Below are 16,478 nucleotides of genomic sequence, written 5' to 3' on the forward strand. Positions count from 1 at the left end.
ACTCCTAATTCCTTCTAGAGTTGTCCCTAATGAGAATAAATTTATTAATTAATAATTATTTATTTCTTTAGTATGGAATTTTTAAGGAATCTAGGAATCTGCCCTTTTTCCCCCTCCTTCTAGGTAATGTTTATTTCGGAATTTCCAAAATATTTCCATTTCTTTACATCCCTGTTTTTTTTCACGAACCACCAGGAAAAGCAGAAAAAAAAGAGGGATTCTTCTGCTATGAATAAAGATATTTAAATTATTATTTTGGGGTAGTTCCTTTATTATTGAAGATATTTAAATTTTTAATTATTTTTCCTTTTCTTTTTTTTGGCTGTTTTTCACTCAGTTTTTGGGCTGTTTTACTAACACCTGCCCCACGTGGGAGATTTTGCCCTCAGCTGGACAACTTTGGCCTCTGGGGTAGAATTTCTGCCCTCAGCCGGACGATTTTGGCCTCAGGGAGAGCTTTATTGTCCTCAGGTGGAGAATTTTAGCCTCAGGGGGAGAATTTCTGCCCTCAGCTGGACGATGATGCCCTCACGGGTAGAATTTCTGCCCTCAGGCGGACGATTTTGGCCTGAGGTGTGAGATTTCGGCCCCGAGCATCCCTCAGCTGTGAGGGCTGACCGCTGCTCACGGCCCGCCCGGCCCTGAGGGGCTCTCGGGCCGCTCACAGCCCGCGCGGGACACCGGCCCGGGAGCAGCGCCGGCCGTTCTCCCGCCGCTCCCCAAGCGCTCAGCGCCTCAGAGCCGCCTCGGCCCCGCAGCAGCGGCGGATCCATGAGCGGGAGAGCCGCGAGGAGCGGGCGGGGGTCGCGACCCAGCGGCGCCATTTTCCCGCCCTTCCCCTTTCCTCCCTCAGTCGCCTCAGGGTCCGGCCCCGTGACGTCACCGCGCGCAGGAGGAAGTGACGTCAACGGTATCCCTCCGCCGGCCAGGTCCCCTTTTTGTGTGTGTGGTGTGTGTGTTGTGTGTGTGGTGCGGCTGCGGGCGCCGCGCGCCTGTATCAGCCCGCCGGGCCCGACGACCTTTTTTTTCTTATCCCCCCCCCCCTTTTCCGAGAGGGGTGAAGTGGAGGAGGGGGGGAAAAAAAACCCACACGCACGCCAAGCACGGAGCCGCCCCCTGGCAGAACGTACAGAGGGCGAGCAGAGGCAGGGATAATTCCTTCTTCTTCTTCATCACCATCTTCATCCTCCTCCTCCTCCTCAGCATCCCGCCAAGTGGGGGGGGGGGGGGGGGCTCATGCCACCTGCCCCCGTGCCCTGCGGGTCGCCTCGCCCGGAGAGCGGCGGAGCCCCGTAGGAGCGAGCGGCGGCAGCGCTGAGGAAGGTGAGGCGGGGGGCGCGGGGAAGGGGGGGGATGAAGGCGGCGGGGCCCCCGGGGGTGGCGGCGGCGGCGGTGGCGGTAGTGGGAAATGGACATGGCGGGGGGGATCGGAGACGGTGGAACCGGCTCGAACCGCCCGGGAATGGGGGAGAAGGAGGGAATGAAGGAGGGGGGGCGGCAGGGCCGGAGCGCGCCGTACACAAAGCGGTGGCGGGAGGAGGAGGAGGCGAAGAGCAGGAGGAGGAGGAGGAGAAGGAGGAGGGAGGGCTCGGGGTGCTGAGGAGGGGCCGGGGAGGAGCCGCGGCGGCTCCGGCGGCCGCTCCCGCCGGGCCCGGGCGGGCGCTGAGGGACGCGGAGGGATCCGCGCGCAGCCCTCACGGCCCGGGGGGCGCGGTGAAGCGGCCGCCCTCAGGGGAGGGGGGCGGTGGTGATGCGGCCCCGCCGCCGCTCCCTCCGCGCACCCCCTCCCGCCATACTGGGGGTCCCCTCACGGTCCCATCACGGTCGCCCCCCGGTCGCCACCGCCGGGGTGAGGAAGGGGCGGTCGTGTCCGTCCTTTCCCCCGTCTCCCGGCGCTGCCGCCCCCTCCTCTCTTTGGCGGCGCTGCTTCGCTGGTGGGCGGCCATGTTGGGCACGGGGATTATTTTTCGCTCTCTTTCTTAGCCGCCACAATACGCTGAGGGTGTGCGGGGGGCTTTTCCCGGAGTTCTCGGGAGAAGCGGCCTTTTCCCGCTTTTTAGGGGAGGCTGAGGAAAAGGGGAGGGTCTGGGATCAGCGGTTTGCAGGGTGAGACCACCCCCCCATCATCCTTGGCCTGCTGGTGCTTCACCTTCGCTGAGTGAGTGCCCCTGTCCAGCGCCGTGAGGGGAGGGAGCCCCTCGGCCGCAGGGATTGGGATCCCACCCTTCTTCCTCGGGATTTGGGATTGGGATCCCAGCCTTCTTCCTCGGGATTTGGGATTGGTGTTCCAGCCTTTTCCTGAGAGATCCAGGAGTGCCGTCCCAGCATTCTTCCTCAGGGATCTCACCTGTCTCTTCAGGGATTTGGGATTTCCATCCCATCCCTTTCCTCAGGGATTTGGGGTGGGTTTTCCAACCTTCTCCTCAGGGATTTCGGATCTCCATCCCAGCCTTCTTCCTAGTTTTTCCTGTCACCCTCAGCAGCAGCTACATCCCCTCGTCCCTCCCGGATCCAAGCAGGAAAAAATGGGAAAGCTCCTCATTTTCTCCCCTGCCCAAGCCGGGATCCCAGAACTCCTGGGAGAGGCTCAGGAATTCCCTCCCTCCAGCAGGATTTGGGATTTCATCCCCAAAACCCCCCCGAGGCTGCTTCTCTGAAAATTCCTAGAGCTTGAGGTTTTGCTGAAATTCCCTGGGGCTGGGATGTGCCAGGGAGCTGGGGAGGGATGGGATCTTGCTTCCCAAAACCTGATTTTATTTGGATTCACTGGATTTTGTTGGAATTCACCTGATCCCAGCGTGGGCAGAGGATGAGAGGGATTCCACCAGAAAGATTCCCAAAGATGCTGGGGAAAATAATAATAAAACAATTTTAAAAAATCAAAATAAAGGATTTTACAGGCTTTTAATGATTAATTAGCACAAGTTAAATCTGATTAATTAACGGGATTAGGTTTTTCCTGTTTTTTTTTTTTTTTTTTTTTTTTTTATGGATGGGAAGGTGAAGGGTGAAGTCCCAAAGGAAATTTGCATTTTGTTTCCGAATTCCTCAAAATTCCCAGAATTTTCCCAATTCCAGGGTGCTTTAGGGCTGCTAATTAAACAGAATTAGTAATTATTATTAACATCTAATTTACATCTAATTTGGGTGTGTTATCCACTTCAAAGCCAAGGAAAACCAACCATTCCTGATATTTTTAGGATTATTTTTCCACCTTCTCAAGGCCTGGAGATGAGGAATTTTTTGGGAAGAGGCAGGAGAGCATTCCAAGGTTCTGCCTGTGGGATAGGAGACAACAAAATCCCTTTTTTTCCCCCCATTCCAGGAAAATTTTCCACAATTCCTCCCATCCCAGGCTGAAGCAATGGAGAGAATTCCCAGATTGGGAAGCTCTGGTTAATTTTTGGTTTTTTCCCTGCAAATTTTTCCTTTGATCCCAAAATTCTTGGAATTCTCTTCCCAGTGCTTTTATTTTTATTTTATTCTCATTTTAATTAAAAGCCCCCCAAACTGAAGCTCCTGCTGCCTGTTCTAAGCTGGGAATTTCGGGATAACCAAAAATCTTTTGGGATTTTTTTAAATCTTAATTTTTTTGGATTTAAAATTTCTAAAACTATGAAATAACCTGGAATTTCATAATGGAAGAGGAAGGAAAAAATTCCAATTTTTTGTCAAATCCAGGATTTTTCCACAAATTTTCCTGGAAAAAAAACCCAGAAATAATCTGAAAATTTCTAGCTCCTTTTGTTTTCCCTTGAAATTTTGGGATCTAAAACCAACCCATTCCTCCCCTTGGAAAAAAAATCCCTGCGAGTTTTTTAGTGCCAAATTCCCTTTTTTCCCCCATTTTTCCAGGATGGCAGACACGGACCTTTTCATGGAATGTGAGGAGGAGGAGCTGGAGCCATGGCAGAAAATCAGCGACGTCATCGAGGACTCCGTGGTGGAGGATTACAATTCCATGGAAAAAAATCCCACAGGTCATTTCCCCCTTTTCCCACTTCATTTTCCCCAATTTTCCCCCTTTTCCAGCTTCATTGTCTCCCTTTTTCTGCTGTTGTTTCCCATTTTTCTCAGTGACTTTTTCATATTTCCCACCGACTATCCCCACTTACATTTCCCCTTTCCCCACGGATTTTTTCTCCCCCCATATTCCCATGAATCTTCTCATGGATTATCCCTTTCTTCCCACTTAATTTTGTCCCTTTTTTCTTCACTTATTTTTCCCCGATTTCCCCATGGATTTTCCCCCTTTTGCCATGGATTTTTTCCCACTTTCTCCCTAGATTTTCCCCCTTTCCCCCTTGAGGTTTTCCCCCTTTTGCCATGGATATTTTCCCCCATATTCCCATGGCTTTTTCTCCATATTCCCCTGGATTTTCTCCCTTTTCCCCCTGGCTTTTCCCCCCTTTCCCCCTGTATTTTCCCCCATATTCCCCCGGCTTTCCCCCCATATTCCCCTGCCATTTCCCCCCCGTTTCCCCTGTATTTTCCCCCATATTCCCCTGCCTTTTCCCCCATATTCCCCCGGCTTTCCCCCCATATTCCCCTGCGTTTTCCCCCCTGTTTCCCCTGCCTTTTCCCCGTTTCCCCACGGCTGTGGGCTATTTTCCAGGCGGGAACGCCGCTGTCCAGCCGGGCGGGCAGTCGCTGCTGCTGGCGCAGAGCCCCGCGCCCGGCCTGGGGGCCGTGGTGACGCAGCCGCTGCTGCGGCCGGTGCAGCTGATGCAGAATGCCAACCACGGCACCAACCCGCCTGCGGGCACCCAGCCCATCTTCATCACCACCCAGGTCAGCTCCTGGCCCAAAGCTCCACGGGGAATCCCGGGAAAACCCTGCTTTCCTGGGGAAACTTCCCATTCCTCACTCCGGTTTGGGTGCTGCTTCTCCTGTCATGCCAGAATCCCCCTGGGGTTGTGGGATGTGGGTTGGACCCCGTTGAGTGTTTGGCTCAACAAAACTTCAAACCCTCCAGAGGTTTTGTTTTCCTTCAACTCCAGTCCTGAACACCAATTTCCAGTCCTGATCCCAATCCTAAACCCCAACCTAAATCCCAGTCCTAAGCCCCAAAACCCAACCCCAATCCTGGGTGATTTTTAGGTTTGTTTGGGATATTTTTTTGGGGTTGGAATTCCCTCAGGAATGGCCCGGAGATGATGGATCCGTTGGATTCCAGGGATTATTTTTGGGTTGGTTTGGGATGGTTTTTGGGTTGGTGTAGGAGATGGTTTTGGGTTGGTTTGGGACAGTTTTTGGGCTGATGCATCCCTTGGGTTCCAGGGGTTCCCGGTGCAGAACGTCCGGCCTGTGCAGAGCCCCATGAACCAGGTGGGCATCGTGCTCAATGTCCAGCAGGGCCAGACCGTCCGGCCAATCACCCTCGTGCCAGGTAATTAATTCATTAATCAAATGAGAACCATCCAGTAATAGCTAGTAATGGGAATAATGCTAGTAATGATGATGGTGATGAGGTGTGGCCAGTGCAGAGCCCCATGAGCCCATCGTCCTTGTGCCAGGTGACATCAGTAATAATAATAATAATAATAATAATAATAATAATAATAATAATAATAATAAATAATAACAACAACATTATTAATAGTTTACAGTAATAATAGTAGTAATAACAATGACAAGGGGCCAATGTAGAACCCCATGGGCTGGGTGGGCCCCATCGCCCTCGTGCCAGGTGATCATCATTAATAATATTAATAATAATTATCATTAATAAGAATAAAAGCTGTAAATCCCAAATAAAGGTGTAAATCCCATATTTCCTGGGATTGGGGTTGGATCATGGCTCTCTGTTTGTCGTTGAAGCCACAGGTACCCAGTTGGTTAAACCAGCAATTGGGATTGACTAATTCCAGATACAGATTCGTAACTCAGGGTTACTCGCACCTGGATTAAAGCTGTAAATCCCAAATTTCTCCTTTTGGGACTGGGGTGGGATGACGGCTCTCTGTTTGTGTTTGAAGCCCCAGGTACCCAGTTTGTTAAACCAGCAGTTGGCGTTCCCCAGGTGTTCTCGCCGGTGGCACAGGTGCGGCCGGGCAGCGCCGGGCCCGGCCGGCCGGCCACCAACGCCTTCGCCACGGTCATCCCGGCCACGCTGACCCTGCGCAGCACCGTGCCCCAGGCCCAGGCGCCCCAGCAGAGTGAGTCGCCCAGTTCCTGATCCTAGCCCAAATTCCTGATTGTATCCCAAATTCTCGATCCTAGCCAAGTTCCTGCAGGAATTCTCATGGAAAGATCTGTGGGTGACGTTGGGAGTTAGGCCTGAGTTTGCTTTTGGCTCAGAGTTTATTCACATGTTAGGAAATGAGGAGAATCTGGAGCAGTTTGGGTAAAAAAGTGGTTCAGTTTGGGAATTCCTGGCTGGGATTTCACAGGAGTTTTGTCAGAACCATTCCTGGGGGAGACTCAAGGTGGAAGATCCAGGCCAAGTGGCAGGGGTAGAATTCCAGGCTGGAATTTCACTGGAATTTTGTCCAAACCATTTCTGGTGAAGCCCCAAGCAGGGAACCGGAGGAGGTGGCTGAGTTCCCACCCCCGTTCCTGTCGGGAATCCCACAGAACTCTCTCCCCTCCACAGTGAGCATCGCCAGCTTCGTGACCGTGAAGCGCCCAGGCGTGCCCGGCGATGGCGGCAGCGGCGGCCCCGAGGTGGCCAAGCTGGTGAACACGCTGGGCACGGTGCCCTCGCTGGCACACGGCCCCGCCGCGCTGGCCGTGCCCAACAGCAGCCCCGGCAGCGCCCAGCGCGGCCCCGCCAGCGAGGCCTCGGCCTCGGCCGCGCCCCGGAAAGGTAAATCCCCTGAAAAGGGAGTTCCGCCCCGCCGGGGGCAGGACTGGCATTGAGGGGTGCTCCAGGTTCGCGGGAGGCAGGAGTTGGTTTACGATGCTTTTTGGGATAAAGGGTAGAAAAGAGAAAAACGGGGCTTTTGGGAGGCTTTGTGGGACAAAGGATGTGAAAATTGTGGATTTTTTTGGGATTATGAGTGTCCGGGGCAGGGGAGAAGTGGGAATGGTGGCACTGGGAGCTGATCCGTGTCTGTCCCGCTGCAGGCAGCTCCTCTCCCATTCCTAGCCTGGATTTCCAGGACGGGGGACGCAAGGTCTGTCCCAAGTGCGACTCGCAGTTCCGCGTCACCGAGGCACTGCGGGGCCACATGTGTGTAAGTCATCATCCCGGGACCGGGGAGCTCTAGGCCTGGCTTAACGAGTGGGGATTCATTCTAGGCCTGGCTTAACAAGTGGGGATCCATTCTAGACCCGGCTTAATGAGTGGGGATTCATTCTAGACCTGGTGCTTAACGAGTGGGGATTCATTCTAGACCTGGCTTAACGAGTGGGGATTCATTCTAGACCCAGTTTGACAAGTGGGGATTCGTTCTAGACCCAGTTCAATGTCTCCATATTCGTTGTCCCAGCCCCAGCTCACCGTCTCTCATTAATTACCCCAGCCTCAATTAGCGAGCAGCCGTTAATTACTCTGTTTCCACAGTACTGCTGCCCGGAGCTGGTGGAATTCCTGAAGAAACGCAAATCCCTGGATTCCGAGCCTGCCCCGCCCTCGGCCAAGGCCCCCTCCCCTGCCCAGGGGGCGGCCCCGGCCCCGCCCCCGACCCCGCCCAAGGCCACACCTGAGCCAGGTGAGGGCGGGGCCGACCCCGCCCAGGCCAAGCTGATCATGCTGGTGGATGAGTTCTACTACGGGCGGGACGGGGGCAAGGGGGCGGCTGTGCCACCCTGCCCCAGGGTGCCCACGTCCTTCCGCTGCCCCCACTGCACCAAGCGCCTCAAGAACAACATCCGGTGAGCCATCGGCCCTTAATTAGCTGTTAATTAGCCATTAATTACCTGGGAATAACCCAGAAATGGGATGGGAGAGGTGTGGGAGTGATGGGCAGTGGGATGGGGGCACCGCTGCCCCTACCGCACCAAGTGCCTCAAGAACAACACCCAGTGAGCTGTTATCTGTTAATTGTACGCTAATTATCCATTGATTATCTGGGAATAACCCAGGAATAACCCGGGATTGTGGGAGTTGTGTGGGAATGGGCTGGGACTGTGGGAATGACAGGCGGTTGGGACCTGGGCACCGCTGTATCAAGACCACTCCCCAGTGAGGAATTATCCAGGAATTTGCCAGGAATAATCCATGAATAGCCCAAACCGAGCTGGGAGCGATGCACAGAGTGCATTTTCCCGGGATGGGGAACGAGAATCTCCGGGAATTCTGTCGCTGCAGGTTCATGAACCACATGAAGCACCACGTGGAACTGGACCAGCAGAACGGGGAGGTGGACGTGCACACCATCTGCCAGCACTGCTACCGCCACTTCAGCACGCCCTTCCAGCTGCAGTGCCACCTGGAGAACGTGCACAGCCCCTACGAGTCCAGCAGTCAGTGCTTTTCCTGCTTCTCTTTGGGATTCACCTGGGAATTTCCTCTGGGGTTCATCGGGGTTTTGGACAGGGAAAATTGTCCCTCCTCCCTCACCCCTTCCTTGAGGTCACCACAAAATCCACCTGAAAGTCCAGCCAAGTTTTACTTCTCCAGCCCCAATTCCACCTGGAGAACATGCACAGCTCCTAAAAGTCCACTAGGCTGTGCTTTTCCATGAATTTTTTATCTCTAAATCAGGACTTTCCTCCTGGATTTATGAAGGAGAGTTGTCACTCTTCCCTCACCCCTTGCTCAAGGTCACCTCAAAATCCACCCCAAAACCCAGCCAAGTTTCATTTCTCCAGCCCCAATTTCACCTTCTCCCATTTCTCTTTTCCCTTTTTTTTCCCCCCTTTTTTTCCATTTCCCCTCCCTTTACCCCCTTTTCCTGCTTTTTCCCATTTCCCCCCTTTTTCCCTTTTCCTGCTTTTCTCTCTTCTTTTCCCTCTTTTTCCCCCTTCTCCCTTCCCCCCACACCTCCAACTCCCACATTTTTCCCACCTTTTGCCCGTTTTCCCCTGTTTTTTGGTGCAGCCAAGTGCAAGATCTGTGAGTGGGCGTTTGAGAGCGAGCCGCTCTTCCTGCAGCACATGAAGGACACCCACAAACCCGGGGAGATGCCCTACGTCTGCCAGGTATGGAAAACTCCCGGAATTCCCACCTGGAATTCCCAGTTCCCACCCCACAAATCCCAGAGTAATTCCCTGTGTGTGCCAGGTATGGAAAAACATGGAATTTTCCCCTGTTAATTGGGATTTTCCCACACCCTGCTGCTGAAATGCCCCAAATCCCGGGATTTTTTCCCCATTTTCCCACATCCTGTTCAAATACCCCGGCTCCCTGGATTTTCCTGCCCCCCATCCTGGTTTTCCCGGGTTTTCCAGGTGTGCCAGTACCGCTCATCGCTGTACTCGGAGGTGGACAGCCACTTCCGGCTGATCCACGAGGACACGCGGCACCTGCTGTGCCCCTACTGCCTCAAGGTGTTCAAGAACGGCAACGCCTTCCAGCAGCACTTCATGAGGCACCAGGTGAGCCGCAGCTCCCGGGAAAAATTAACTGAGTTTGGGTGGGAATTGGGAAAAAATGGGATTTGGGAATTGCCTCAGGGTGTTCAAGCATGGCAGCACCTTCCAGCAGCACTTCATGAGGCACCAGGTGAGCCCCAGTTCCAGGGAATTCCTTGAGAAAAGTGCCTACTTAATAACTAATACCTACTTAATAATTAATAAATAATACCTACTTAATAATCATTAACTAATTAATAATATAATGAAAAAATTATTTCCAGAAGAAGAGTACGTACCACTGCAACCAGTGCCGCCTGCAGTTCTAATACCCATTCAATACTCAATAAACAATTGATAGCTATGTAATAACTATTAAATAATTAATAAATAAAAAATAAATAATAATTGATACTAATTACTGCTTTTTCCCATAAGAGTGTGTACCACTGCTACCAGTGCAGTTTTCAGTCCTAATATCCATTCAGTACTCAATATACAATTGATAGCTATTTAATAACAGGTATTAACTAATAAACAATCAATGCCTAACGAAACAATTAATGATTAATTAATGCTGATGGGTTTTTTCCAGAAGAAGAGCGTGTACCACTGCAACAAGTGCCGCCTGCAGTTCCTGTTTGCCAAGGACAAGATTGAGCACAAGCTGCAGCACCACAAAACCTTCCGCAAGCCCAAGCAGCTCGAGGGGCTCAAACCCGGCACCAAGGCACGCCCTGCCCGGGAGAATTCCCGGGAGAATTCCTGGAAAAATTACTGGAATTCCTGGAAAAATTCCCGGGAAAATTAATGGAAAAATTACCCAAAAAATTCATGGAAAAATTCCCGGGAAAAACTCCTGGAAGAATCCCTGTGGCTTTTGTTGGCTGGGGGTGGTGGGGATGGGGAAAGGGGACGGATTAAGGGGGGGATTTGGGGAGGGGTTTATGAGATTGAGTAGATTTCTTATGGAGTTTGGTGTGTGCTGGGATTCATTGGGAATTTAATGAGATTCATTGAATTTTGTGGAATTAATTGGGAATTTAAGGGGATTAATTAGGAATTTACTGGGGTTCATGGGATATTTCCTGTGATTAATTGGATATTTCCTGGAGTTAATTGTTTTTTTTTATAGAGCTGGTTGGGTGTTTCGTGGCAGTGACTGGGAATTCGTCCAAACCCCAGATTCCCTGTGGAAAATCCCAATTTCCCTGATGTTTTGGTGCTCCCCCAGGTGACGATCCGCGCGTCGCGGGGCCAGCCCCGCTCGCTGCCGCTGGAGCCTCCCCACGGGATGGGCCCGGATCCGGCGCCCCTGGGATCCTCCTCCGACCCCCAGCCCCTCTTCCTGTGCCACCGCAACGCCGCCCGCAGAGCCGGCAAAAAAACGTCAGCGCTTTTCCGGGGAAAAACGGGGATTTGGGGGGAAAAACGGGAATTTCGGGGAAAATTTGGGGAAAAACCAGGAGTTTCGGGATTCTCCAGCCACCATGGGATCCTCAAGAGAGCCAGCAGAAAATAAAGTCAGTGCTTTTCCTGGAAAAAATAGGAGTTTTGGGGAAACTCGAGGGAAAAACAGGAAAAATACAGGAATCTGGCAAAAGAATGGGAATTTTGAAGTTCCCCAGTCAGTGAAGCATCTCCTAGAGAGCTGGCAGGAAAACATCAGTGATTTTCTGGGAAAAACAGTGGAAATTTTGGGAGAAAATTGTGTCACTTTGGGGAAAAAAACAGGAATTCTGAGGTTGGTTTGGAAAGGTGGAGCTGGAAAACAGGGAATTAAAGCTGGAATTCCGTCCTGGAATATTGGCACTATTGATAATTTAATATTAGTTCATTAATGTTGATTAGTTTTAAATAATCATTCGTTTGTAGCAAATGCCCATCCTAAATCCTGCTGTCCCCTTTCCTGCCCACCGAGGCCCTCCCAAAGTGCCGCTTTTGACGGATTTTGCCGTTTTTTGCCCCAGGAGCGGCCTGGGCCGGCAGACGTGCCTGGAGTGCAGCTTCGAGATCCCCGACTTCCCCAACCACTTCCCCACCTACGTGCACTGCTCCCTGTGCCGCTACAGCACCTGCTGCTCCCGCGCCTACGCCAACCACATGATCAAGTACGGGGTTTTGGGGAAAAAAAACGGGATTTGGGGAAAAACGGGGGGAAAACTGAGCAAAAATGGCAAAAAAAGGGTGAAAAATGGGGCAGAAACGGGGGAAAACCGGAATTCCTGCTGCTTCCATGCCTGTGCCAACCACATGATCAAGGATGGAAAAATCTGGGATTTGGGAACAATTTTGGGCTCCTGAGCAGTTTTCCAGTGTTTTATAGGGGTTTTTTATTATTTATGGGGTGTTTTCTTTGATTTTACAGCTGTTTCTCCAGCTTATCCCTCACTTTCCCACATTTTTCCCTCTCCAGCAACCACGTTCCCCGGAAAAGCCCCAAATATTTGGCTTTGTTCAAGAACTACACGGCCAGGTATGGAAAAAATTCCCAAAATCCCATTCCAGGGGAATTCCAGCCCTTGGGAATTCCTGACCTTTTTCATTCTGGGGGAAAATCCAGGGATTTTGGGATTTATGGGTCCTATTCCAATTGGGGGTGAATTTTACATTTTAATTATTAAATAATATGTTCAATTAATTATAACATATTAAATATATGTTATTAAATATATGTTATTAAATAATTAATTATAACATATTAAATAATATGTTCAATTAATGTTCAATTATCATCAATATTTTAATTATTATTAGTTTAATTACTAACAGGAAACAATTGATAATAATGATTTAGTTATTAATGAGGGCTTGGGAACATTTTTATATCTGATCATAAAGTTTATTTATTTTTCCTCCTCCTTCCATTTTCCTTCCTTTTTCTTTCCCCTCTTTTTCCATTTTTTCCCCTTTTTTCTCCTTTGTCCCCCATTTTTCCCTCTTTTTTCCCATTTCCCAGCGGGGTGAGGCTCTCATGTTCCTCCTGCCTCTTCGTCACCTCTGAGGGCGACTCCATGGCCAAACATTTGGTGTTCAACCCCTCCCACGAGTCCAGCAACATCATTGTCCAAGGTAAAACTGAGAAAAAAACCCGGGAAAATGGGAAAAACCCGGAATTCCAGGCAAAATCCAAGAAATCTTCATATTCTGGAGCTCGGGTTTGGAATAAACTGAATTAATTTTACTTTTTTTTGATGGGATGGAAATTCAGAATTCATTCCTGAGGGAGCTTGGTTTGATTCCGGTTTTTCCAGGAATTCCCACCAATCCCAAATTCCTCTGAAATAAAATTAAATAGAAGTAAAAATCTAAAACACCTTCAATGAATCAGAATAAAAACTGGAAATATTCTCTTCTATTCCAGGGCCTTCTTGGATATCACATTCCAGGTAAGCCAGAAATTCCTGTTTATCCTCGTCCCTCCCAGTCCATGGATGGGAATTTTTTCTCATCTTTTTTCCTCCCTTTTCCATCCTTTTTTTCCCCGCCTTGTTTTTCCTTTTCCCTCCCTTTTCCCCCATTTTTCTCCCCTGTTTCCTTCCCCTTTTTCCCCTCCCTTTCTCTCCTTATTCTCCCTTTTCCCTCTCCTTTTTTCCCTTTTTGTTTCCTATATTTTTCCTTGCCCCCCTTTTGTCCTCCTTTCCCCCCTCTTTTTTCTCTCCCTTTTCCCCCCTTTCCCATTTTTTTCCTTTTTTCCCCTTCCCCCCCTTTTTTCTCCTTTTTTCCCTCCCCTTTCCTCTCCATCCCAAAACACCCCAAATACTTCACTTTCCCCACTCCCCCTTTTTCCCAATCCCCAAACACCCCAAATATTTCACTTTTCCCACTCCCCCTTTTTTCCAGGCACACCCAGGACACGCCTCAGCCCCCTCCCTGCCACACCCCATCCCCTCCTGCCCCTCCCAGACCCCAAGCGCCCCAAAAGCCCCAAAGCCCCCCTCAGGACCCCGCTCAGAGCCCGAGCCCGCAGCCCCCCGGGGCCGCCCCCGCCCCGGCGCCGCCCGAGCCCCCGCAGCGGGAGCCCGAGCCGCCCCGCAAGGAGCCGCTGTCGGTGCGGAAGCTGCGCGTGGTGCTGTTCGCGCTGTGCTCCAGCCCCGAGCAGGCGGCGCGGCACTTCCGCAGCCCGCCCCGCCGCATCCGCCGCTGGCTGCGCCGCTGCCAGGCCCTGCAGGACGAGCGCCCCGAGCTGCCCGAGGGCAAGTACCTCAGCCTGGAGGCCGAGGAGAAGCTGGCCGAGTGGGTGCTGACCCAGCGCGAGCAGCAGCTGCCCGTCAACGAGGAGACGCTCTTCCAGAAGGCCACCAAGATCGGCAGGGCCCTGGAGGGGGGGTTCCAGATCTCCTACGAGTGGGCCGTGAGGTTCATGCTGCGGCACCACCTCAGCACCCACACGCGCCGCGCCGTCGCCCACCCCCTGCCCAAGGAGATCCAGGGCAACGCCGGAGCCTTCATCGAGTTCGTGCAGCGCCAGATCCAGGCGCAGGAGCTGCCCCCGGCCATGATCGCCGCCGTGGACGAGATCTCGCTGTTCCTGGACGCGGAGGTGCTGGGCAGCGACGAGCGCAAGGAGAGCGCGCTGCAGACCGTGGGCAACGGCGAGCCCTGGTGCGAGCTGGTGCTGACCCTGCTGGCCGACGGCGGCGTCCTCCCCGCCCTGGTCATCTCCAGGGGCCGCCCGCCCTGTCCCACCGCCCTGCCCAAATCCATCTTGCTGGAGTCCAAGGAGAGCGGCTGCGGCGACGACGAGATCATGGAGCTGTGGGCGGCCCGGGTGTGGAGGAAGCACACGGAGTGCCGAGGTGGCGCCTCCAAAGGGATGCTGGTGCTGGATTGCCACCGGACGCACCTGTCCGAGGAGGTGCTGGCCGTGCTCAGCGCGGCCGGGGCGCTGCCGGCCGTCATCCCCGCGGGGTGCAGCTCCCGCACCCAGCCCCTGGACGTGTGCGTCAAGAGATCCCTGAAAAATTTCCTCCACAAAAAATGGAGAGAGCGGGCGAGAGACCTGGCGGATTCCGACTCCTCCGCGCTGCTCCAGCTGCTGCTGGGGTGGCTGGGAGAAGCTTTGGAAGTGCTCGGGAATTGCCCGGAATTGATCCGGAAATCTTTCCTGGTCGCCAGCGTCCTGCCGGGGCCGGCCGGGGACTCGGGATCGCCACGGCGCAACGGCGACGAGCAGGAGGAGCTGATCGCCGCCATGGAGGAGCGGCTGAAAATCGCCAAAACCCGGGAATCGTCCCCGGAATTCCCGGAGAACGACGACCCCGAGGCCGACCCCGAAATCCTGCACCGGCTCTTCGAGGGGGAGAGCGAGGCCGAGTCCTTCTACGGCTTCGAGGAGGCGGATTTGGAGCTGATGGAAATTTGAGAATTCCTGGAAAAAAAGGAAAAAAAAAATGGGACGGATTCATCCCAGAAATTCCTGGGTTTGGAGAGGCTGAGGAGCGCTGGGAGTGGAAGGGGTGTTCCCTGGTTTTGGGCCCGAAAATTGAAGGATATTCCAAGGTTTTGGCCGCAGAAATGGAGGGATATTCCCAGTTTCTGGCCCTCAAAACTTAAAGGATATTCCCTGTTTTTTGGAGATCCCAACACGTCCCAGAAATTGAAGGCTATTCCCAATTTTCCGCCCCAAAAATTGAAGGATATCCCCTATTTTTGGCCCCCAAAATTGAAGGAAATTTCTTGGTTTTTGCCCCAAGAATTAAAGGGTGTTCCCTGTTTTCAGAGAGCCAAACCCACCCCAGAAATTAAAGGATATTCCCATTTTTTAGCCCCAAAAACCCAAGCATATTCCCAAATTTTTGGCCCCAAAACAAAGGACATTCCCAGTTTTTGGAACAAAGAGATGAGATCCCAGTTCCCAGCGGATTTCTGGGATTTTTCCGGATTTGCCATTTCCGCCAATTTTCTGGGAGGATTTTCGTGACTTTTTTTTCTTTTTTTTTTAAATTTAAAAAAAAACTGAAAAAAAAAAACTTGGATTCACTGTGTTGGTATTTCCTTGGAATTCTCTCTCGTGGGTGGATATTTTTTGGGAATTTTCTTTACCTCACTTGTACCATAATTCCTGGTTTTTAGCAGTGGGAATTTGACGTCGTTTGTGCCCAGGTTTTTTTCCAAGAAGACAAAAAGTCCCTGGATTTAACTCCCAAAAAAATTGGGGGAATTTTTCTTTCTTTTTTCCTTGACTTTGTTTGGAATTTAACCCAGAAAAATCCCTGTTTCTTACAGAAAATTCCTTCAGATTGGCTGCGAAGATTCAGTTACTTTGGGGTTTTTTAATGGAAATTGGGAATTTGGATGGAATTTTGGTGGAATTTTAGGGAGTTTTGAGGGAATTTGGCTTGGGAATTGTGGAGCCACCATTCCCCGCCAGCAGTTTTTGGGATTGGCGCTGCTTTTCCTGCCCAGAACTCAATTTTCCCAATTTCTCCCCAAAAACTTCCCATTGGAGGGGCAGAAAACCCCAACTTCGCCTTGGATTTCCCCCTTTTGGATTGTTAATTATCAACTTTGTTTAAAAAATAACCATCCTGGAAAACCGCACCTTCCTTAGGGTCGAAAAATCTGGGATTTGTGGCTAAAACTGTGATGAAAAACCCGAAAAAATCAATGAAAAAAAAAAGATTTTGGGTTGATTTTTCACTGCCAGCTCTGACTTTTTACCAGAATTTGCATGTTTTTTGGGAAAATGTTTTTTTTTTTTTTTAATTTTATTTTAAAAATTCTTGGAATTCCCAAATTCCAGAGGCACCTGGCACCTGTTTTTCCATAAGATTTGTGGAGGTTTTTTTTTTGGGGTCTTTTCCCGGAAGGAAAACAGGAAAAAAAATTGAAAAAAATATTCAAAATAAATCAAATTAAAAAATAATAAAAAAAAAGGATCGTCTTGGAGTTGTACAGGAGTGGAAAATGTGGAATAAAAGCAGGGAAATGGATTTATAAATAAACAGTGTTTTTATTGTGGAAAAAATTCCTTCATTACCATGGGATTTGGGTGGAAAAATCCTAGATTTAATTAA

General features: G+C 51.1%; 1 protein-coding gene across 1 annotated transcript; it reads left to right on the plus strand.

Moving 5' to 3' along the window:
* The first annotated feature begins 921 nt into the window (after positions 1–921).
* Positions 922–16,429, plus strand: POGZ (pogo transposable element derived with ZNF domain). The gene is made up of 18 exons (XM_063176583.1): positions 922–1,323; positions 3,856–3,980; positions 4,616–4,791; positions 5,281–5,389; positions 5,979–6,158; positions 6,596–6,808; positions 7,069–7,178; positions 7,508–7,818; positions 8,255–8,409; positions 8,987–9,087; positions 9,337–9,483; positions 10,055–10,189; positions 10,694–10,848; positions 11,430–11,570; positions 11,876–11,935; positions 12,419–12,531; positions 12,824–12,848; positions 13,303–16,429. The coding sequence occupies exons 2-18, from the start codon at positions 3,857–3,859 to the stop codon at positions 14,822–14,824; spliced, it is 3,777 nt and encodes a 1,258-aa protein (XP_063032653.1). The 5' UTR covers positions 922–1,323; position 3,856; the 3' UTR covers positions 14,825–16,429.
* The last annotated feature ends 49 nt before the right edge of the window (positions 16,430–16,478 follow it).

This window comes from Melospiza melodia, chromosome 25, assembly GCF_035770615.1.
Source record: "Melospiza melodia melodia isolate bMelMel2 chromosome 25, bMelMel2.pri, whole genome shotgun sequence".
In the NCBI taxonomy this organism is placed as follows: Eukaryota; Metazoa; Chordata; class Aves; order Passeriformes; family Passerellidae; genus Melospiza; species Melospiza melodia.